The sequence below is a fragment of the Entelurus aequoreus genome, linkage group LG03, assembly GCF_033978785.1.
Source record: "Entelurus aequoreus isolate RoL-2023_Sb linkage group LG03, RoL_Eaeq_v1.1, whole genome shotgun sequence".
Classification (NCBI taxonomy): Eukaryota; Metazoa; Chordata; class Actinopteri; order Syngnathiformes; family Syngnathidae; genus Entelurus; species Entelurus aequoreus.
The window spans coordinates 82718889-82743118 of record NC_084733.1 but is presented as its reverse complement, the minus strand read 5'-3'; the positions used below and the strand labels follow the sequence as shown (position 1 = coordinate 82743118).

Below are 24230 nucleotides of genomic sequence, written 5' to 3'. Positions count from 1 at the left end.
CACTAGTAAACACGCTGCAGAACTGCTTGTATTGCACATGATATCACACACAAGTAAACACGCGACAGGACTGCTTGTATCGCACATGATATCACACACAGGTAAACACGCCACAGGACTGATTGTATCGCACATGATATCACACTCAAGTAAATTTGCTGCAGGACTGCTTGTATCGCAGATATCACACGCAAGTAAAAAAGCCGCAGGCCTGCTTGTATCGCACATAATATCACACACACACAAGTAAACACGCTGCAGGATTGCTCGTGTCACACATGATATCGCACACAAGTAAACTTGCTGCAGGACTGTTTGTATCGCACATGATATCACACACACACAAGTAAACACACTGCAGGACTGCTTGTATCTCACATGATATCACACACAAGCAAACACGCAACAGGACTGCTTGTATCTCACATGATATCACACTCAAGTAAACTTGCTGTAGGGCTCCTTGGATCGCAGATGATATCACACACAAGTAAAAAAGCAGCAGGACTGCTTGTATCGCAGATATCACACGCAAGTAAAAAAGCCGCAGGACTGCTTGTATCGCACATGCTATGACACACACAAGTAAACACACTGCAGGACTGCTTATATCTCACATGATATCACACACAAGTAAACTTGCTGCAGGACTGCTTGTATCGCAGATGATATCACACGCAAGTAAAAAAAAGTCGCAGGACTGCTTGCTTGTATCGCACATGATATCACACACAAGTAAACACGCCGCAGGATTGCGCGTGTCACACATCATATCGCACACAAGTAAACTTGCTGCAGGACTGTTTGTATCGCACATGATATCACACACACACACAAGTAAACACACTGCAGGACTGCTTGTATCTCACATGATTTCACACACAAGCAAACACGCAACAGGACTGCTTGTATCTCACATGATATCACACTCAAGTAAACTTGCTGTAGGGCTCCTTGTATCGCAGATGATATCACACACAAGTAAAAAAGCAGCAGGACTGCTTGTATCGCAGATGTCACACGCAAGTAAAAAAGCCGCAGGACTGCTTGTATCGCACATGCTATGACACACACAAGTAAACACACTGCAGGACTGCTCATATCTCACATGATATCACACACAAGTAAACTTGCTGCAGGACTGCTTGTATCGCAGATGATATCACACGCAAGTAAACTTGCTGCAGGACTGCTTGTATCGCAGATGATACCACACGCAACTAAAAAAGCAGCAGGACTGCTTGTATCGCACATGATATCACACAAGCAAACAGGCAACAGGACTGCTTGTATCGCACATGATATCACACACACACAAGTAAACACACTGCAGGACTGCTTGTATCTCACATGATATCACACGCAAGTAAACATGCCGCAGGACTGCTTGTATCGCAGATGATATCACACGCAAGTAAAAAAGCCGCAGGACTGCTTGTGTCGCACATGATATCACACACAAGTAAACACGCCGCAGGACTGCTTGTATCGCACATGATATCACACACACAAGTAAACTCGTGACAGGACTGCTTGTGTCGCACCTGATATCACACATTTTACATGCTCGCTGATATCATCCGATCCTTGTTTTTTGATGCTATCGCATCGATATATATTGTTGTCCACTTTCCCATCTAAGATAATGCGATATCATGTGTTGTACATTAAAAATAAATCAGCATAAAAGGTGTTAGAATATATGATTTATATATATGTATATATTATTGCTTATAATATTATTATTATTACAAATGATAAAAAAGTGTCCTAATAACATGCGACACAATATGCCAACATTGTGTTGCGTATGTTTCCATGACGACAGGGTTGTTAAAAAGGGGGCGTGTCCATATCCATGCTTGTGTTCCTTCTTCCTTAATAATAACACGTCTCTCCAGAGGTATTAAGACAGTCCAAGTGTTAATTTACAAGCGCGTAATTACACCATTCCGCCACCGGAGGGGGTCAGAGGTGGAAGAGTTAAGTGTTTGCCGACCCTGAATGTTTTTGGTCTTTTAGAACGGCAAGAATGATGTTTTGCTCGCCAAAGTAATTACGCCAGCGCGCTCATCTGAATATTTTGGGGTCACCGCCGTGTCACAGCAATCTCCCGCCGCCGCCAATCCGCTGAATAGAAGCGGCGTCCCACCCGCCGCAAGAGTGGCGCGCCCTTCGGAGGCAAAAAAAAGTGCGTTTGATTCGCAGCCCTGAACCTCCATGTGATCGTTTGGCGCTTGCTCGCGGGCTGTGCTTCTTTGCCATTAGCATAGAGGAGAACCTTCTAGAACACGGGTGCCCCATTTTTTTTTCCACGCACTGACAAATCAAAAGATTTGGTATTTTCATCTTCAAAACCAGTACAATATATGATTGCAATTTCTGCAGAAATGATGTGAATGCTGAAGCTCCACAGCCGTGCTAAAACGCTAAAAGTTAGCACGCTAGCCAGATAGCGTCAAGTAACAAAATTATAAGCTAAAAAAAACTAGCATGTTAACATGTGACCAATAGCACACTTACAATCGTGAAATACAAAGATACAGGACCTTCAAGTGTGTACCTGCTCAATTAGCTAAAAAAAAATTAGCATGCTAATGTTAGCATTCTAAAAAATATATTACTCTGAGGTGTTTACCCTGTAAAATGTGTTGAAGATGTTAGCAGTAGCATGCATCATGTACCAAAATATGACTGAGGTGTATACCTACAAAGTTAGCTGAAAAAAGCTAGCATATTAACGTCAGCATGCTAACAGGTATCATTCGTCCAGTAGCAACAGTTTTTGAGACTTGTGTGTATATATTCAAAATTTGTCAAAAAATATTTTTTTTTAAAGGTAGCATGCTAACAAAAGTACGCTAACATGCAAAAAATAGCAGGCTTACCCTTAACATTAGTAAAATATCAAAAAATAGCTCATACTAAAGTGTATACCTGCTAACTTAGCTTAAAAATGTAGCATGCTAATGTTAGCATTCTAAACAATATATTACTCTGAGGTGTTTACCTGTAAAATGTGTTGAAGATGCTAACATTAGCATGCATCAAGTACCAAAATATGACTGAGGTGTATACCTACAAAGTTAGCTGAAAAAAGCTAGCATATTAACGTCAGTATGCTAACAGGTATCATTCGTCCAGTAGCAACAGTTTTTGAGACTTGTGTGTATATATTCAAAATTAGTAAAAAAATAAAAAAAAATTAAAAAGCTAGCATGCTAACAAAACTACGCTAACATGCAAAAATAGCAGTCTTACGTTAACTTTAGTAAAATACCAGAAATAGTTGATACTAAAGTGTATACATGCTAACTTAGCTTAAAAATGTAGCATGCTAATGTTAGCATTCTAAACAATTTACTCTGAGGTGTTTACCTGTAAAATGTGTTGAAGATGCTAACATTAGCATGCATCAAGTACCAAATTGTGACTGAGGTATATACCTACAAAGTTAGCTGAAAAAAGCTAGCATATTAACGTCAGCATGCTAACAGGTATCATTTGTCCAGTAGCAACAGTTTTTGAGACTTGTGTATATATTAAAAAAATAAGCTATCATGCTAACAAAACTATGCTAACATGCAAAAAATATCAGGCTTACTGTTAACATTAGTAAAATACCTGCTAACTTAGCTAAATATGTAGCATGCTAATGTTAGCATGCAAAAATGCTAACTGTAACTTGTGGTAATGTTTCAAAATATAGTACTTTGAGGTGTGTACCTGATTTTTTAAAATGCTAGCATGCTAACATTAACATGCATCAAGTACAAAAAGGTGTACAGCTACAACATTAGCTGAAAAAAACTAGCATATTAACTTTAGCATGCTAACAGGTATCATTCGTCAAGTAGCAACAGTTTTTGACTCTAATGTGTATACATTCAAAATTAGCAAAAAAGCTAGCATGCTAATATTAGAATGCTAACAATTGTGTCGTGGGCCGTTAAAAAAATTAGCTAGTCGGCACTTAGGTCACTTTTGTTCTAGAACGTGTTAGCTTTGGTCAAATGTGATGATGTTTGCTTCTTAGAACTTCAACTGCACACAAGATAAAAGTTCTGAGAAAGTTCCTGTTCCTCCTTAAAGGTTCTTGCTAGTTCCACTCAAGTTGATCCCTCATGAAGGCTGGACTGAAGTCCTTCTCCTGCCCTGCTCCTTGGTCTTGCAGAACCAGTGTAGTCCATAGAAGGTTCCTCAGAAGGTTTCTCAGCAGGCTCCTATGCAGGTTTCTCAGAAGGTTTCTCAGCAGGTTCCTCAGCAGGTTCCTCAGCAGGCTCCTATGCAGGTTCCTCAAAAGGTTCCTCAGCAGGCTCCTATGCAGGTTTCTCAGCAGGCTCCTATGCAGGTTCCTCAGAAGGTTCCTCAGCAGGCTCTTATGCAGGTTCCTCAGAAGGTTCCTCAGCAGGCTCCTATGCAGGTTCCTCAGAAGGTTCCTCAGCAGGCTCCTATGCAGGTTCCTATGCAGGTTCCTCAGCAGGCTCCTATGCAGGTTCCTCAGAAGGTTCCTCAGCAGGCTCCAATGCAGGTTTCTCAGAAGGTTTCTCAGCAGATTCCTATGGAGGTTTCTCAGAAGGTTTCTCATCAGGTTTCTCAGCAGGCTCCTATGCAGGTTCCTCAGAAGGTTCCTCAGCAGGTTCCTCAGAAGGTTTCTCAGCAGACTCCTATGCAGATTCCTCAGAAGGTTTCTCATCAGGTTTCTCAGCAGGCTCCTATGCAGGTTCCTCAGAAGGTTCATCAGCAGGCTCTTATGCAGGTTCCTCAGAAGGTTCCTCAGCAGGCTCCTATGCAGGTTCCTCAAAAGGCTCCTATGCAGGCTCCTATACAGGTTCCTCAGCAGGCTCCTATGCAGGTTCCTCAAAAGGCTCCTATGCAGGTTCCTCAAAAGGCTCCTATGCAGGCTCCTATACAGGTTCCTCAGCAGGCTCCTATGCAGGTTCCTCAAAAGGCTCCTATGCAGGTTCCTCAAAAGGCTCCTATGCAGGTTCCTCAAAAGGTTCCTATGCCGGCTCCTATGCAGGTTCCTCAGCAGGCTCCTATGCAGGTTCCTCAGCAGGCTCCTATGCAGGTTCCTCAGCAGGCTCCTATGCAGGTTCCTCAGCAGGCTCCTATGCAGGTTCCTCAAAAGGTTCCTCAGCAGGCTCCTATGCAGGTTCCTCAGAAGATTTCTCAGCAGGCTCCTATGCAGGTTCCTCAGCAGGCTCCTATGCATGTTCCTAAGAAGTTTTCTCAGCAGACTCCTATGAAAGTTTCACAGCAGGTTCCTCAGCAGGCTCCTATGCAGGTTCCTCAAAAGGCTCCTATGCACGTTCCTCAAAAGGTTCCTCAGCAGGCTCCTATGCAGGCTCCTCAGAAGATTTCTCAGCAGGCTCCTATGCAGGTTCCTCAGCAGGCTCCTATGCAGGTTCCTCAAAAGGTTCCTCAGCAGGCTCCTATGCAGGTTCCTCAGAAGATTTCTCAGCAGGCTCCTATGCAGGTTCCTCAGCAGGCTCCTATGCAGGTTCCTCAAAAGGTTCCTCAGCAGGCTCCTATGCAGGTTCCTAAGAAGGTTTCTCAGCAGACTCCTATGAAAGTTTCTCAGCAGGTTCCTCAGCAGGCTCCTATGCAGGTTCCTCAGCAGGCTCCTATGCAGGTTCCTCAGCAGGCTCCTATGCAGGTTCCGCTGCAGGTTCCTCAGCATGATTGTGTCCATGGTGTTGTGTGCAGCAATGGTACAGCAGCAGCATGAAGATGCTGTGTGGGTGGTTGACGGACAGGTTGGACCTGCAGCTTCATCTCTACCAGCTGAAGACCCTCATCAAGATGGTGAAGGTGAGCAAAAGACACCCTGAGAGCTCCTTGCTGGTGTTTGACCTCTGACCTCCCACGTCTGGCTGCGCAGAAGACCTTCAGAGACTTCCGCCTGCAGGGTGTGTTGGACACCACCCTCAGCAACAAGAACTACGAGAGCGTCTGCAACCGCCTGGCACTGGAGGAAGCCACTGTGGCCGTCAAGGCAGGCGACGCCTTGCAGGGGATCAGCATGAGGGACAGTGATGAAGATGACTGAACGACTTCATCGTCACGTCTGTAGCCACACCTTCACCATCGTCACACCTTCACCTTCATCACACCTTCACCTTAGTCACACCTTCACCTTAGTCACACCTTCACCACACCTTCACCATCGTCACACCTTCACCTTCATCACACCTTCACCATAGTCACACCTTCACCATAGTCACACCTTCACCATCGTCACACCTTCACCTTCATCACACCTTCACCTTCATCACACCTTCACCATAGTCACACCTTCACCATAGTCACACCTTCACCATCGTCACACCTTCACCTTCATCACACCTTCACCTTCATCACACCTTCACCATAGTCACACCTTCACCATAGTCACACCTTCACCATCGTCACACCTTCACCTTCATCACACCTTCACCTTAGTCACACCTTCACCTTCATCACACCTTCACCTTCATCACACCTTCACCATAGTCACACCTTCACCATAGTCTCACCTTCATTACACCTTCACCATAGTCACACCTTCACCATTGTCACACCTTCACCATCGTCACACCTTCACCATAGTCACATCTTCACCATCTTCACACCTTCACCACACCTTCACCATAAGCACACCTTCACCATCGTCACACCTTCACCATCATCACACTTTTACCATCATCACACCTTCACCATCATCACACCTTTAACATCATCACACCTTTACCATCATCACACCTTTACCATCATCACGCCTTCACCATTGTCACACCTTCACCATCGTCACACCTTTACCATCATCACACCTTCACCATCATCACACCTTCACCACACCTTCACCATCTTCACACCTTCACCACACCTTCACCATCGTCACACCTTCACCATCATCACACTTTTACCATCATCACACCTTCACCATCATCACACCTTTAACATCATCACACCTTTACCATCATCACACCTTTACCATCATCACGCCTTCACCATCGTCACACCTTCACCATCGTCACACCTTTACCATCATCACACCTTCACCACACCTTCACCATCTTCACACCTTCACCACACCTTCACCATCGTCACACCTTCACCATCATCACACTTTTACCATCATCACACCTTCACCATCATCACACTTTTAACATCATCACACCTTCACCATCATCACACTTTTAACATCATCACACTTTTACCATCATCACACCTTCACCATCATCACACTTTTAACATCATCACACCTTTACCATCATCACACCTTTACCATCATCACGCCTTCACCATCGTCACACCTTCACCACCGTCACACCTTTACCATCATCACACCTTCACCACACCTTCACACCTTCACCATAATCACACCTTCACCATCGTCACACCTTCACCATCATCACACCTTTACCATCATCACACCTTCACCATCATCACACCTTTACCATCCTCACACCTTTACCATCGTCACACCTTCACCATCGTCACACCTTTACCATCATCACACCTTCACCACACCTTCACCATCTTCACACCTTCACCACACCTTCACCATAATCACACCTTCACCCTCATCACACCTTCACCATCATCACACCTTTACCATCATCACACCTTCACCATCATCACACCTTTACCATCATCACACCTTTACCATCATCACATCACCATCATCACACCTTCACCATCATCACACCTTTACCATCATCACACCTTTACCATCATCACACCTTTACCATCGTCACACCTTCACCATTGTCACACCTTCACCATCATCACACCTTCACCATCGTCACACCTTCACCTTCACCACACCTTCACCTTCACCATCCTCACAGATGTCATCTTCTTGACCAAACTTCACAAACATTATTTAAAGATTATTATAACAAAACAGAATTATTGCAGTCAGTACAATAAAGTACAGGACAGTAATAAAGTACAGGACAGTAATAAAGTACAGGACAGTAATAAAGTAAAGGACAGTAATAAAGTACAGGACAGTAATAAAGTACAGGACAGTACAAGCTCCGCCCCCGTCGTACACTGGAATTCCCCAGAACATTTTGACCTTCGACCTCTCGACGCTGGTCCCAAAAGTACTGCAGAACCCGAGAGTTCTTCTCCAAGAAAGTCAGACCGTGTTCTAGAAAGATCCGCGGGTGGACTCATGCGGTCTTGGACCTTCAAGACGGCTCCTTGGACCCCCCTGTTGACGTCACGGGAAGATTTCTGGACGTTTTGGGACACGCCCCCTGGTGGGACACGCCCCCTGTTTTTTGATTGATTGGGACACGCCCCCTGGTGGACGTCTGCATGAGCACTTCAGACATGATGAAGATGATTTGTGTGGAAGTTCTACAAACTTCTTGTGGTCTCCTGAGTCCTGGCACCAAGTCACGTGACCAGGTCTTCTCTTTCTCAACCTGGACCAGCACCACAGTCCAAGGAGCGTGACCTCCTGTAGTAAATTATTTGTAAATATGTGATTAATTGTGATTATTTGTGATTAATTGTAATTATTTGTGTGTGGTCAAATGAAAGTGCTCAAAGTCAACTTGTTTCCTTCCTAATTGGACCACAAAGTGGATTAAAAAGTTCTAGTTCCTTTTTTTTTTTTTTTTGGTTTTGTTTTGTGTTCAGGTTGTCAAAGTCCACTCGTGCAGAACTTAAAAATATTTTTGGTTTTTGAAAATGTTAAAAATGTTCTCTTGTGTTCTGATCCAACTGTAAAAATGTTCAAATGTGAGAGGGTCACGTGATGTCATAAAAAAATGTGGAAAAAGTGAGTGTAAGGACATTTTTTCAATAATTAAAAATGAATGTAGATGTATTGACATTTTAATAATAAAAAATAAACGTATATACATTATTTTGTAATAACTAAACAATGCAAATACATTATTTTTAATGGTTGAAAATGAAGATACACTGTAAAAACAAAATCTGTAAAAAAAACGGTCATCTACTGGCAGCTAGGAAAACCATAAAATTAAAGTAAAACATTGTAAACCAAATAATGATCAAAAACACAATTTTTTGATATATAAATAATATTTTCATGAAACGTTTTACAGAAAAGTATCGTAATATTACATGAATTTGAAAGTAATTTAAGAAAACAGAAAATGATCATTAATTTGGTATTTTTCTGTAAAAAAAAATATAAATATACATAGTTTGTCATTACTGGCATATTACTTAAAATAACAGGCAGATTGTTTATTTATAGATAATGTCTTCAATTCTACAGTTTTATAAACTTTTTTTTTTAATTGAAAAACTACAGAAATTTAGAGTAAATTAACCATAAAAATGGGATTTTTTTCATTTATTTAAAATATATAAATGAATTATCTTTAATAGTCAAATATTGTAAAAACATTTTTTCAATAAATAACAATGAATGTTTTAATTATTAAAAATAAATGTAAATACATTACTTTTAATAATAAATTAATGCAAACATTTTTTAAATTAAATTATAATACATATTTTTTAATGATTAAAAATGAATGTAAATAAAATGTTTTTAAAATGTCTAAATTAATGGAAATACACTATTTTTAATCATTAACAATGAATGTTATAAAATATTTTTAATACTTGAGTGTAAAAACGATAATTAAAAATGAACGCAAATAAATTGCTAATACTTCAAATGAATAAAAGTGAATGCTATAGATTATTTTCAATATTCTATAATCAATAATAAAATGGAGTAAGAACGAATAAAGAAGCCTTTTTACTTTATTCATGAAGAAATCATAATTTTTTTCAGATTTTTCTTGCATGACCGAGGGTTTTTTTTCCCCCCGGAGGAGGTCCGGCGGTGTGTCGGGCTCCAAGCGGGAGGACAAGCTGCCCCGCCGGAGGACTCCGGTGACGTCATGCGGAGCCTGAAGGGGACCCGAGACCCGCCGAGTCCAAGCCCCGCCCTCTCGTCCTCCTCCTCCTGGTGCCGGTGCCGCGGGCCCACCAGGAGTCAGTCGTTGACTGACAGGAGAACCGCAACGATCCACTTTGGTTCCGCTCGCGCGGGGTCTCGGCTCTCCGCACGCCGCCATCGAGCGCGCCCGTCGCCCGGAACCGGCGTCAATCAGCGGGGCGGAGGAGGAGGGAGGGCGGGGGTGGGGGGGTGTCTGGCTGAGGGAGCGACACCGGCCCGGTCCGGCTCGGCTCGGATCCCCTCCGGTGTTCGCCCCTCACTTTTTTTTTCGTCTTTCTGCCTTTTTTTTTTTTTTTTTTTTTTTTTTTTTTTTGGGGGGGTACCACCATACGGATGGAGGCGCGGCGCGGCGCGGCCCTGCTGGGCTCGCCCCCGGCCGCTGGGGGCCAGGCCGCGGCCAAGTCGCTGGCGTTCTCTATCGACCGGATCATGGCCCAGACGCCCGAGCCCAAGTCCACGCCGCTGCCGGGCTGGTTCCGCTCGGCTCCGGTGGGCCTCGCCGACGTGTGCCCGTCCTCGCTGCACTGCATGATCCCGCTGGTGCCGCTCGGTTACGACCCGGCCCACCACCGGCTGGGGCTCGCCGGCCTGGACGCCACACACCTGCAGGACGCTCCGGCGGACTTGTTGGGGTTCGGGCTCAACTACTCCAACCAGAACCACAACCAGCAGCAGGACGAGCCCGCCCGGAACCTGCACACGGACGGTCAGTACAAACTCTTCCGGCCGCGCGTCGTGACCCAGCCGTCCTTCCCGGCCCGAAGCACCGTGTGCTACCTGAACTGCGGCGGCGACGCCGGCTCTTGCTCGCCTGCCGCGGCCGCGGGGCTCCTCAACCTCAACCTGCACCCCATGGCCTCCTACCTGCTGGGCGCCCGGCACCGGACTTTGCTGGACGAGCGCGCCAAGCCGGGTCTGCAGAACCCGGCGGAACGTTACCACCAGCAGCTGGGTCAGAACCACATCCAGAACCTGATCAAGGACCGCGACTTCGCCGACAAGATTCTCAAGAACTCCTCGGCGGCTTCGGCGGCGCGACTCGCGGCTTCTTGTTCCGGAAACAAACCCAAAGTCTTCACCTGTGAGGTGTGCGGGAAGGTGAGTCCACACCGAGAATAATGCACCAGTAATACTACATGACGAATACTACACCACAAATAGCAAATACTACAAAATATACTACAAAACGAATACTATGTAACAAATACTGAATAATACAAAACAAATACGTGACAAATGCCAAAAACTACCAAATACTACAAAAAATACTATATAGTACAAAACGAATACTACATAACAAATACCCAATACTACAAAACAAATACTAAATACTGCAAAACCACTTAACAAATACTAAATACTACAAAACAAATACAAAATACTACAAAACAAATACTATATACTACTAACCAATTACTGCAAAAATAAATACTAAATGCTACAAAAAATACCATTTACTACAAAACGAATACTACATAACAAATACCCAATACTACAAAATAAATAGTAAATACTACACAACCACATAACAAATACTAAATACTACATAACATATACCAAATACTACAAAAAAATACTATATACTACACAACAAATATGAATACTACTAAACAAATACTGCCAAATACCCAATACTACAAAACAAATACTAAATACTACAAAACCACTTAACAAACACTAAATACTACAAAACAAATATAAAATACTCAAACCAATTACTCTATACTACTAACCAAATACTGCAAAAATAGATACTAAATGCTACAAAAAATACCATTTACTACAAAACGAATACTACATAACAAATACCCAATACTACAAAATAAATACTAAATACTACACAACCACATAACAAATACTAAATACTACATAACAAATACCAAATACTACAAACCAAATACAATATATCCTACTAACCAAATACTGCAAAAAAAATACTAAAAACTACAAAAATACTATTTACTACAAAACGAATACTATACCAAACACTACAAAACAAATACTACCAGCCAAATACCCAATACTACAAAACAAATACTAAATTCTACAAAACCACATATCAAACACTAAATACTACAAAACAAATACAAAATACTACAAACCAATTACTATATACTACTAACCAAATACTGCAAAATAAATACTAAATACTACAAAAAATACTATTTATTACAAAACGAATACTACATAAATACTACTTAACATATACCAAATACTATATACTACTAACTATCCATCCACCCATTTTCTACCGCTTGTCCCTTTCGGGTTCTCGGGGGATGCTGGAGCCTATCTCAGCTGAAAACACTACAAAATAAATACTACATCAGAAATACAAAATACTACAAACCAAATAATATATACTACTAACCAAATACTACAAAATGAATACTAAATAATACAAAATAAATACGAAATACTACAAACCAAATACTGCAAAATGTATTTTATAAAATACTGCAAACATTTTAAATAATACATACTAAATACTACAAACTAAGTACTATAAAAGAATACTAAATACAACAAATAGTACAAACTGTCCTAATACTGAAAACTATTTCTTATAATTCCGTTCTCTAAATACTACAAACGATCTTAACAATACGACAAACTCTTTGTGTAAATATACTAAGTATTATACACTATAAAATAAATTACTACAAAGTATTTGAAAAGTACTAAATCCCCACTCTTTTTAGAAAACACTAATATAATACTACAAACTCTTTAAAATATGCTAAATGTTACAAACTCTTTTACAATACTAAATACTACAATCTCACTTTGAAAATACTACAAACTCTCCTTAAAAAGACTAAATACTACAATCTGTCTTTAACAAATACAAAGTATTTCAGTAAATATACTAAATACTGCCAATTATCTTGAGAAATATTACAACTCGTTTCGAAAAATACCACAAACTCTTACTAAAAATGCAGGGAATATTATACATTATAACATATTACTACAAACTATCTTTGAAAAATACTACAAAATATATTTTACAACTACTACAATATCTCTTTACTAAATACCACAAACTCCCCTTAAAACAATACTAAATACTACTAAAAACACTACAAACTCTATAAAAAAAATTGTATCAAATACTACAACTCTAAAAATATATATTAAATGCTACAAACTATTTTTTTAAATACTACAAAGTCACCTTAAGAGTACTAAATACTAGTGCAACATAGTTTTACTGCATTAAAGTGTGTACTTGTACTGCATTGCTGTCTATTACAATGTCTTCATTTCGATTCAAGACATTTAAGCCAACTTAATCTTTTTATTGTACTAAAATAAATACTTTTATCAGTATTTTATTTTTGTTTGAAGTAATAATTGACTCATTAGTGCGTCTCAGGAGTTTAATGAGACCAAAAAAAGAATTAAAAATGTTTAGGCCCAGGAAGTTTTTGCACATTTTTGATGACCAATTAAAGAAGTCTTTAAAATTAATTAGTCATCACTAATTGAACGATAAGTGTACTTTTAAACTTGATATTTGCTATATTTCTAATATTCACTTCCATGTCAGCAAGCCAATGTTTTATTTAAATTATCCCCAAAAATAGTCTTCGTTTTATTGGACTAAAAAAACGCAGGTTAAAATGTTTTTTTTATGTCTTTAAAATGTTTGAAGTCGAGGAGACTTTATTAGGATCATTTCCTGAGACGTTCACTGGCACCTCAAAGTGTAGGATTCCGGCCGAACGGACCAATTTAACCTTCCTGCGCACATTTATTGTCTTCTTCTAATTTTTTTTTTTTTTTTTTTTGGTATGTTTTGTGAATTTTCTGCAGGTTTTCAACGCGCACTACAACCTCACGCGCCACATGCCCGTGCACACGGGCGCGCGCCCGTTCGTGTGCAAAGTTTGCGGCAAAGGTTTCCGCCAAGCCAGCACTTTGTGCAGACACAAAATCATCCACACTCAGGTAAAACTATTATTATTATTATTATTATTATTATTATAAAATATATGTTTATATGCATCATGTTGACATTTATTTACTGCATGTTTTCAGCATTTTTCATTAATTATGTTCATCATGTTGACCATTTTAAATATTTTTGTATCATAACTCGTCCGTTTTTATCAATTCTATTTACAATGTTGACAATTGTTAATATTTTTGTACCATAGCTCGTCATTTTTCACCAAAATATGCATCACGTTTACAATTACAAATACCAATAACTTGTCATTTTTCATCTTATTCATCATCTTCACAATTATTTATCATTATTACAATAATGTAGAATTTAGAATTATTTATAATTCTGTTTCATAACTCATAATTTTTCAACCATTTTTTTATATCATCTAATATTTTTGTATCATAAAAAATATATTTATAATGTTGACATCTTGTAATATGTTGGTACCATTACTCGTCATTTTTAATCAAAATATGCATCATGTTCACATTTATTTACTGCATGTTCCATAACTCATCATTTGTAGCACTTTTATTCATCGTGTTAACATTTATGAATATTTATCTTCCATAACTCATCATTTTGTATCAATCATGTTCATCATGTTGACAATGTTTAATATTGTTGTACCATAACTTGTCATTTTTCACCAAAATATGCATCATGTTGACATTTACATATGTTCCATAACTCGTCATTTTTCATTCATCATCTTCACAATTATTTATAAGTATTAAACAATTTTAAATTTAGAATTATTTCTAATTCTGTTTCATAACTTATCATTTTTATTCATCGTGTTGACTATTATCTATAATTCTGTTTCATAACTGCTCGTTTTTTCTGAATCGTTCACACTTCGAGTACACACTGTTCGTTTTCTGAGTGATGATATTTATATTTGTGTGTGAAATATGATTGATAACTGTCATATTTGTGTGTGAAATATAAGCGATAATTGTCATATTTTTGAAATATGACAGATAATTGTCATATTTGTGTGTGAAATATGAGAGATAATATTCATATTTGTGTGTGAAATATGAGCGATAATTGTCATATTTGTGTGGGAAATATGAGAGATAATGTTCATATTTGTGTGTGATATATGAGAGATAATTGTCATATTTGTGTGTGAAATATGGGAGAAAATATTCATATTTGTGTGTGAAATATGAGTTATAATTTTCATATTTGTGTGTGAAATATGAGTTATAATTGTCATATTTGTGTGTGGAATATGAGAGATAATATTCAGATTTTTTTGTGAAATATGAGAGATAATTGTCATATTTGTGCGTGAAATATGAGAGATAATTGTCATATTTGTGTGTGAAATATGAGAGATAAAATTCATATTTGTGTGTGAAATATGAGAGATAATTGTCATATTTGTGTGGGAAATATAAGAGATAATATTCATATTTGTGTGTGATGTATGAGAGATAATTGTCATATTTGTGTGTGAAATATGAGTTATAATTGTCATATTTGTGTGTGAAATATGAGCGATAATATTCATATTTATGTGTGAAATATGAGAGATAATTGTCATAATTGTGCGTGAAATATGAGAGATAATATTCATATTTGTGTGTGAAATATTAAAGATAATATTCATATTTGTTTGTGAAATATGAGAGATAATTTTCATATTTGTGTGTGAAATATGAGATATTATTCATATTTGTGTGTGAAATATGAGAGATTGTCATATTTGTGTGTGAAATATGAGAGATTGTCATATTTGTGCGTGAAATATGAGAGATAATTGTCATATTTGTCCGTGAAATATGAGAAATAATTGTCATATTTGTGTGTGAAATATGAGCGATAATATCCATATTTATGTGTGAAATATGAGAGATAATTGTCATAATTGTGCGTGAAATATGAGAGATAATATTCATATTTGTGCGTGAAATATGAGAGATAATGTTCATATTTGTGTGTGAAATATGAGCGATAATTTTCATATTTGTGTGTGAAATATGAGATATTATATTTATATTTGTGTGTGAAATATGAGATAATATTCATATTTGTGTGTGAAATATGAGAGATTGTCATATTTGTGCGTGAAATATGAGAGATAATTGTCATATTTGTCCGTGAAATATGAGAAATAATTGTCATATTTGTGTGTGAAATATGAGCGATAATATTCATATTCATGTGTGAAATATGAGAGATAATTGTCATAATTGTGCGTGAAATATGAGAGATAATATTCATATTTGTGCGTGAAATATGAGAGATAATGTTCATATTTGTGTGTGAAATATGAGATATAATTGTCATATTTGTGCGTGAAATATGAGTGATAATATTCATATTTGTGTGTGAAATATGAGAGATAATATTAATGTTTCTGCGTGAAATATGAGAGATAATATTCATGTTTGTGCGTGTAATATGAGAGATAATTGTCATATTTGTGTGTGAAATATTAAAGATAAATTTCATATTTGTGTAGGAAATATGAGAGATAATTGTCATAATTGTGTGTGAAATATGTGAGATAATTGTCATATTTGTGTGGGAAATATGAGAAATAATTGTCATATTTGTGCGTAAAATATGAGCGATAATATTCATATGTGTGTGTGAAACATGAGAGATAATTGTCATATTTGTGTGTGAAATATGAGAGATGATATTCATATTTAATAAGAGGGAGTGTTTGTCTTTGCTCGGCAGGAGAAACCACACAAGTGCACGCAGTGCGGCAAAGCCTTCAATCGCAGCTCCACGCTCAACACGCACACGCGCATCCACGCGGGCTACAAACCCTTCGTCTGCGAGTTCTGCGGCAAAGGATTCCACCAGAAAGGTAAGAAAATGTTAAGAAAAACATTTTGCATTATTATAATAATAATTATTATTTATTATTATTGCCAAATATCGTCAGCGATGATTAAAAGTGTTCATAAATAAATGTTGTATTCCTAATCACGTGTTTTTGCATGCAGCATCAATTATTACAATTCATATTCAATATGTTTGTTCCTAAAATAATTGTTCGGACAAAATAACTTATTTGACCCAAACATTTCATTGGAGTGGGAGTGTTTCCCCCACCGTCCAAAGTGAAGCCACAGAAAGTGAGACTAGTGTGTTGCTCCACAGCTCCCCCTGCTGTAAGGAAGCGTCACTGACGTCACATCACACCAGCACATGTAGTCACGTGACTAAAGTGCCATGACGTGTCAATTTGACGTTCCAGTGGTCCCTCGTTTATCGCGGTACATTTGCGGTGAATTGATTTCCACGAAATATAGGAATTATTCATTTTAGTTATTATAACTTTTCTGTAGCTAAGGCATAAAAACTGTTGACAACCTTTTAAAGACGTTTTTAACCCGATGAGAGCCACTTTGACAGGAAATAAGAGGCTTTAAACAACTTTTTACGCCTTGAACTTTTTATGTTAACGAGCCAATCAGAGGCCACGATACTGGTCAGCACATTCTGATTGCTTTGTTTGCAGGTTCATGTGTCTCTTTATTGTGAAAGGCTTTTTTGACACTGAATTTAGCAGAATATTCTGTTTTTATATCAAATTATGCTGACTTTTCATTGAATAAAAATGTGTGAGCCAAACGTGTGTGTTTAAAAATTCAGTTTGTTAAAATACAGGTTGTTTTTTTTAATTCAATGTGTAAAAATTAAGTGTAAAACATTTCAGTGCGGAAAAATTCAATGCCAAAAAATTATGTCTATAAAATTAGACGTAAAAGAAATGTTGTGCAAAAAAATCAGTGAATAAAACTTTTGTGTAAAAAAAATCGTGCAAAACAATTCAGTGTACAGAAATTTAGTATAAAAAAAATCAGTGTAAAACATAAAAAAATTAAATTCTGTGCAAAAAAATTAAGTATGAAGCAATTCAGTGTACACAAGTTCAATATAAATAATCAGTGAAAAACATGTTTTTGTAAAAAAAAAAAAAAAAGGAAATTCCGAACAATTTAGTACATAAAATGATGTGTACAATGAGTCAATATTAAAAATTCAGTATAAAAAATATTGCATAAAAATGAAGTGTAAAAAATGCTGTGCAAAAAAATTTAGTTAAACAATTTTTGTCTAAAAAATATTCAATGCAAAAGGATTTAGTGTATACAATTTCAGTGTAAAAAAATTGTGCGAAACAATTCAGTGTACAAAAATTCAGTATAAAAACATTCAGTGTAAAACATTTTTTCCCAAAAAATATCAGTGTATGAAAATCAAGTGTAAAAAAATGTTGTGCAAAAACATTCAGTGAAAAAAAATTAAGTAAAAAAAAATGATGTAAAGAAATTGTGTAAAAAAATTCAGTGCAAAACACTTCTGTGTAAAAAAAAATAAAAAAAATGGTGCAAAAAAATCAGTGTAAAACATTTCAGTGCGGAAACATGATTTGTACAAAAATTTTATATAAAAAAATCAGTGCAAAAAATTGAGTGTAAAAAATATTCAGTGCAAAACTTCAGTTTAAACAAAATTGTGCAAAAAAATTCAGTGTACAAAAATTCAGTATGAAAAAAAGTCGGTGTAAAACATTTTTCTGCAAAAAATGTTGTGCAGAAACATTCCGCGTAAAAAAATGGTGCAAAAAAATTGGTACATCAAAATTTTGTGTTAAAAAAAATTGCAGTGCAAAAAAAATATGCGTCCAAAAATTCTATATAAAAAATTAAGTGCAAAAAAAGAAGTGTATGAAAAATGTATTGCGAAACACTTCTGTGCGGAAACATGATGTGTACAAAACTTCAAAATAAAAAAATCAGTGCAAAAAAATGTGTGTAAAAAATACTGTGCAAAAAAATTCAGTTGATAAAAATTGAGTGTACAAAAATTCAGTGCAAACTATTTTTGTGTAAAAAAATATTCAGTGCAAAACTTCAGTGTACAAAAATTCAGTATAAAAAAAATTCAGTGTAAAACATTTTTCTGCAAAAAATGTGCAGAAACATTCAGCGCAAAAAAATGGTGCAAAAAATTTTGTATATCAAAATTGAGTGTTAAAAAAAATTGCAGTGCAGAACAATTATGTGTACAAAAATTCAATATAAAAAAAATTCAAGTGTATAAAAATAATACTAATAATAAAAACAAGTGTATAAAAATGTTGTGTACAATACATTTTTGGGTAAAAAAAAATGTCAGTGTATAAAAAATAATTCAGTGTGCAAAAATTCAGTATAAAACATTTTTTGCAGAAAAAATCAGTGCAAAAATAAATTAAGTTGATAGAAATTTAGTGTACAAAAATTTCAGTGCAGAAAAATTATGTGTGCAAAAATTCAATATGAAAAAATTAAGAGCAAAAAAAAATATTTACATAATTTAAATAAACATTTAGTGAACAAACAATTTTTGGGTAAAAAAAATCTGTGTAAAAAAATAGTGCAAATGATTCAGTGTACACAATTTCAGTATAAAACATTTTTTAACAAAAAAAATTTTAGTGTACAAAAATTCTTGTTGGGGAAAAACACTCTAATAATAATTGTGCAAAAAAAAATGTGTAAATATTTCACACATTTTTATGCTTAAAAATGCTTAATTTAAGGCCAAAATGTGCAAGAGATGCTCAAAAAAGCAACAAAAAGCTGCGACTGGAGTGTCCTGGCTTGTGTTGCCATGGCAACATGCCCTCCTCAGGAAGTGTAAAAAGAAGTAAAGTAGTGTTGGGCTGACAGGAGCGGTGTGTGTGTGTGTGTGCAGGGAACTACAAGAACCACAAGCTGACGCACAGCGGCGAGAAGCAGTTCAAGTGCTCCGTGTGCAGCAAGGCCTTCCACCAGGTGTACAACCTCACCTTCCACATGCACACGCACAACGACAAGAAGCCCTTCACCTGTCCCACCTGTGGCAAGGGCTTCTGCAGGAACTTTGACCTCAAGAAGCACGTCAGGAAGCTGCACGACTCCGCCGGCGGGCAGCCGTCGCCATCGCCGCCGCGGGCCTGAGCCACGCCCCCTTTTCCACCAAGTAGTATTTATTGTTGCCCATCCTCCTCAGAAACCACACGCATCGCTGCTGCCCCCTGTGGAGACAAGTAGTATTACACGATTATTATGAATATTCACTGCTTCCCCCTGCGGAGACAAGTAGTATTACACGATTATTACGAATACTCACTGCTGCCCCCTGTGGAGAAAAGTAGTATTACATGATTATTACTAATACTCACTGCTGCCCCCTGTGGAGAGAAGTAGTATTACATGATTATTACTAATACTCACTGCTGCCCCCTGTGGAGACAAGTAGGATTACATAATGATTACCAATACTCACTGCTGCCCCCTGTGGAAACAAGTAAGTTCACATGATTATTACTAATACTCACTGCTGCCCCCTGTGGAGACAAGTAGGATTACCTAATGATTACCAATACTCACTGCTGCCCCCTGTGGAAACAAGTAAGTTCACATGATTATTACTAATACTCACTGCTGCCCCCTGTGGAGACGAGTGGTATTACAGGAGTATTACGAGTATTTGTGTTATCTTCTGGTCGCCAACACACAACTTCCACTTTGTCCCCGATGATCTGCCGGCGCCGTCTCTTTAAAAGACGCCAACTACTTCCCGGTTGGAGCCACGCTTTAAAAAAAATTTTAAAAATGGAGATTTTACTGTTAAAAAAATAATAATAAAAAAATGGCAGCTAAGTCGACAAAATTTTAACATAAAATTGACGGTGTTTTTACCCAAAAAAATAATACTACAGAACAGTTTATATGACAAATCTACGGTCGCTGTTTTCACAGTGCATTACTGTAAATTACTGATGCTACTTTTATTTTTACAGTAAAATTCTGGCAACTGAACTACCCGTTTTTTTTTTTACCGTAAAATCTACAATCGTGTATTTTACAGTGCATTACTGGAAATTGAAAAACGATGCAAATTTTATTTTTACAGTAAAATTCTGGCAACTGAACTACCAGTTTTTTTTGCCGTGAAATCTACAATCGTGTATTTTACAGTGTATTACTGGAAATTGAAAAACGATGCAAATTTTATTTTTACAGTAAAATTCTGGCGACGGAACTACCAGTTTTTTATTGTAAAACCTACAGTTGTGAATTTTACAGTGCATTACTGTAAATTTAATAAGGATGCTACTCTTATTTTCATAGTAAAATTCTGGCGACGGAACTACCAGTTTTTTACTGTAAAACCTACAGTTGTTAATCTTACAGTGCACTACTGTAAATTGAAAAAAATATACCAGTTATTTTTACAGTAAAATTCCGGCAACTTTTACAGTTTTTTACTGTAAAACCTACAGTTGTCGATTTTACAGTGCATTACTGTAAATTAAAAAAAAATTATATGGTTGTTATTTTTACAGTAAAATTCTGGCCACTACCAGTTTTTTTTCTGTAAAATCTACAAATGTGAATTTTACAGTGCATTACTGTAAATTGAAAAACGATGCTACTTTCATTTTCACACAAAAATCCTGGCGACGGAACTACCAGTTTTTTACTGTAAAACCTACAGTTGTTAATCTTACAGTGCATTACTGTAGATCGAAAAATTATACTGCTGTTATTTTTACAGTAAAATTCTGGTGACTGAACTACCAGTTCTCTACCGTAAAATCTACAGCTGTTAATCTTACGGTGCACTACTGTACATTAAAAAACGGTACCACTTTTATTTTTACAGTGACATTTTGGTAACTGAACTGCCAGTTTTCTACCGTAAAATCTACAGTCGTTGATTTTACAGTGCGTTACTGTAAATGGAAAAGTGATACTGATTGTATTAATTGTTTTTAAATGACAGTTGTTTTTCGTCGCTACATAAAAATTCTGGCGACTACCAGTTTTTTTCCGTAAAATCGGCGATCGTGAATTTTACAGTGCATTACTGTAGATTGAAAAATTATACAGCTACGTCATATTTACAATAACATTCTGGCGATAAACTACCAGTTTTTTACTGTAAAACCTACAATTGTCGATTTTTCAGTGTATTACTGTAGATTGAAAAATGATACTGCTACGTTTTTTTTTACAGTAAAATTCTGGCAACAGAACTACCATTTCTTTACCGTAAAATCTACAGTTGTTGTTTTTTTTGTTTTGTTTTTACAGTGAATTACTGTAAATGGAAAAACAATACTTTTAAAAATTCTTATAAACTGCCTTTTTTTTTTTACATTGTTACATAAAAATTCTGCCGACTACCAGTTTTTTTTACCGTAAAATCTACGATTGTGAATTTTACAGTGCATTACTGTAGATTGAAAAAGGATACGGCTCTGTTTTTTACAGTAAAATTCTGGTGACTGAACCACTAGTTTTTTCCTGTAAAATCTGCAGTTGTTGTTTTGTTTTTTTACAGTGAATTACTGTAAATGGAAAAACAATACATTTTAAAATTCACATAAACTGCCATTTTTTAAACGTTTTTACAGTAAAATTCTGGTGACTGAACTACCAGTTTTTTTTCCCGTAAAATCTACAGTGGTCAATTTTACAGTGCGTTACCGTAAATGTAAAATCAGTACCACTGTTATTTTTATGGTAAAACTCTACCGACCGAGCTGCCAGTTTTTTTGTTTTTTTTTTATGGTAAAATCTGCAGTTGTTGTTTTTACAGTGAATTACTGTACTGTAAATGTAGAATCGATACTACTCCTATTAATTTTTTGAACTGCCAGATGTTTTAGGTTTTTACAGTAAACTACCATCTTTTTACGGTAAAGCCTACAGTTGTTGATTTTACAGTGCGTTACTGTAAAAAGGAAAACTGGTGCCACTGTTATTTTACAGTAAATGAGCTGCCAGTTTTTTTTAGCGTAAATTCGACAGACTTCTTCCTAAAGTCTGTCAGCTTGTTAGCCCCACACTTGACCCCTGACCCTTGACCCCTGGCCCCTAGACAAAAAAAAAAGCTCTCCTCCTCCCTCTGTGACCTCTGACCCCTGAAAAATGGCTGACCCTGATTAATGCGATTGATTATTTTTGAACGAAATAAATGTCATTGCTGTTATTGTTGATGTTTTATTCGTTTTGTCTCAGGATTTATTGCTTTTGGAGCTAAAAACCTTTCTAAGTGATTGACGTGGATATTAAATAAGCACCTGAAAAGCAGCACATGTTTGTATACATGAATTATTATGCATCAATGTTATTGTTGTTTTTATTTTGTTGCTAACAGTTAGCATGTTAACATTAGCATGCTAACAGTTAGCAAGCGTCACGTTACAATTATATGCAAAATGGGTTAAAAGAGCCTTAGCATGCTAACAGTTGGCATGTTAACATTAGCATGCTAATAACTAACAATGTCACCTACCATGTTATAGGACCCTAAGGTGTAAGGCAGCAAAATTGGCACAAAAAAATGTTTTAGCATGCTAATGTTAGCATGTGTCAAGTACCTACACAGTTATATGACTGTGAGGTGTACGCATGTAGAACATTTTAAAAAGATCCTTAACATGCTAACAGTTAGCAAGTGTCAAGTACCTACCAAGTTATTTGACTCTGAGGCGGACACATGCGAAAATTGTTAAAACATCTTTAGCATGCTAACAGTTAACAAGCATCATCTACCAAGTTATGGGACTCTTAAGATGTTGATGGCAAAATTGGCTTAAAAAAAAAAAAGTAGCACGCTAATGTTAGCATGTATCAAATGCCTACCAAGTTATATGACTCTGAGGCGAACGCATGCGAAAATTGTTAAAACACCATTAGCATGCTAACAGTTATCAAGCGTCGTCTACCAAGTTATGGAACTTTTAAGATGTTGACGGCAAAATTGGCTGAAAGAAAAAGTAGCACGCTAATGTTAGCATGGGTCAAGTGCCTACCAAGTTAGGTGACTCTGAAGCGAACGCATGCGAAAATTGTTAAAACATATTTAGCATGCTTTGCTAACAGTTATCAAGCGTCATCTACCAAGTTATGGAACTCTTAAAATGTACGACGCAAAATTGGCAAAATAAAAACTTAGCACGCTATTGTTAGCATGTGTCAAGTACCTACCAAGTTATATGACTCTGAGGCGAACGCATGCGAAAATTGTGAAAACATCTTTAGCATGCTAACAGTTAGCATGTTAAGATTAGCATGCTAACAGTTAACAGGCATTATCTACCAAGTTACGGAACTCTTAAGATGTTGACGGCAAAATTGACTAAAAAAAAGGAGCACGCTAATGTTAGCATGTGTCAAATGCCTACCAAGTTATATGACTCTGAGGCGAACACATGCGAAAATTGTTAAAACATCTTTAGCATGTTAACAGTTAACAAGCGTCATCTATTAAGTTATGTAACTCTTAAGATGTTGACGGAAAAATTGGCGA

General features: G+C 37.0%; 2 protein-coding genes across 6 annotated transcripts in view; both read left to right on the top strand.

Annotated features, from left to right (window-relative positions):
- LOC133646972 (calcium-dependent secretion activator 2-like) overlaps positions 1-6473 on the top strand; it is a 269411-nt gene extending 262938 nt beyond the window's left edge. For all 5 annotated transcript variants that reach the window (XM_062042966.1, XM_062042965.1, XM_062042963.1 and 2 more), the window contains 2 exons: positions 5710-5814; positions 5885-6473. In XM_062042966.1, coding sequence (XP_061898950.1) covers positions 5710-5814; positions 5885-6052 — 273 coding nt within the window. In that variant the 3' untranslated portion in view covers positions 6053-6473. The remainder of the gene's footprint in view (positions 1-5709; positions 5815-5884) is intronic.
- Positions 6474-10147: 3674 nt separating this feature from the next.
- On the top strand, positions 10148-19930 carry fezf1 (FEZ family zinc finger 1). The gene is made up of 4 exons (XM_062040711.1): positions 10148-11044; positions 13766-13900; positions 16605-16737; positions 19620-19930. Exons 1-4 carry the CDS (start codon positions 10280-10282, stop codon positions 19862-19864), a joined length of 1278 nt encoding a protein of 425 aa, XP_061896695.1. The 5' UTR covers positions 10148-10279; the 3' UTR covers positions 19865-19930.
- The last annotated feature ends 4300 nt before the right edge of the window (positions 19931-24230 follow it).

Excerpts from the sequence above, each read along its gene's own strand:
- fezf1 (XM_062040711.1), top strand. The coding sequence starts at position 10,280 with ATGGAGGCGCGGCGCGGCGCGGCCCTGCTGGGCTCGCCCCCGGCCGCT. Across the intron at positions 11,045-13,765 it reads CCTGTGAGGTGTGCGGGAAG|GTTTTCAACGCGCACTACAA; the intron begins GTGAGTCCACAC and ends AATTTTCTGCAG. Across the intron at positions 16,738-19,619 it reads CAAAGGATTCCACCAGAAAG|GGAACTACAAGAACCACAAG; the intron begins GTAAGAAAATGT and ends GTGTGTGTGCAG.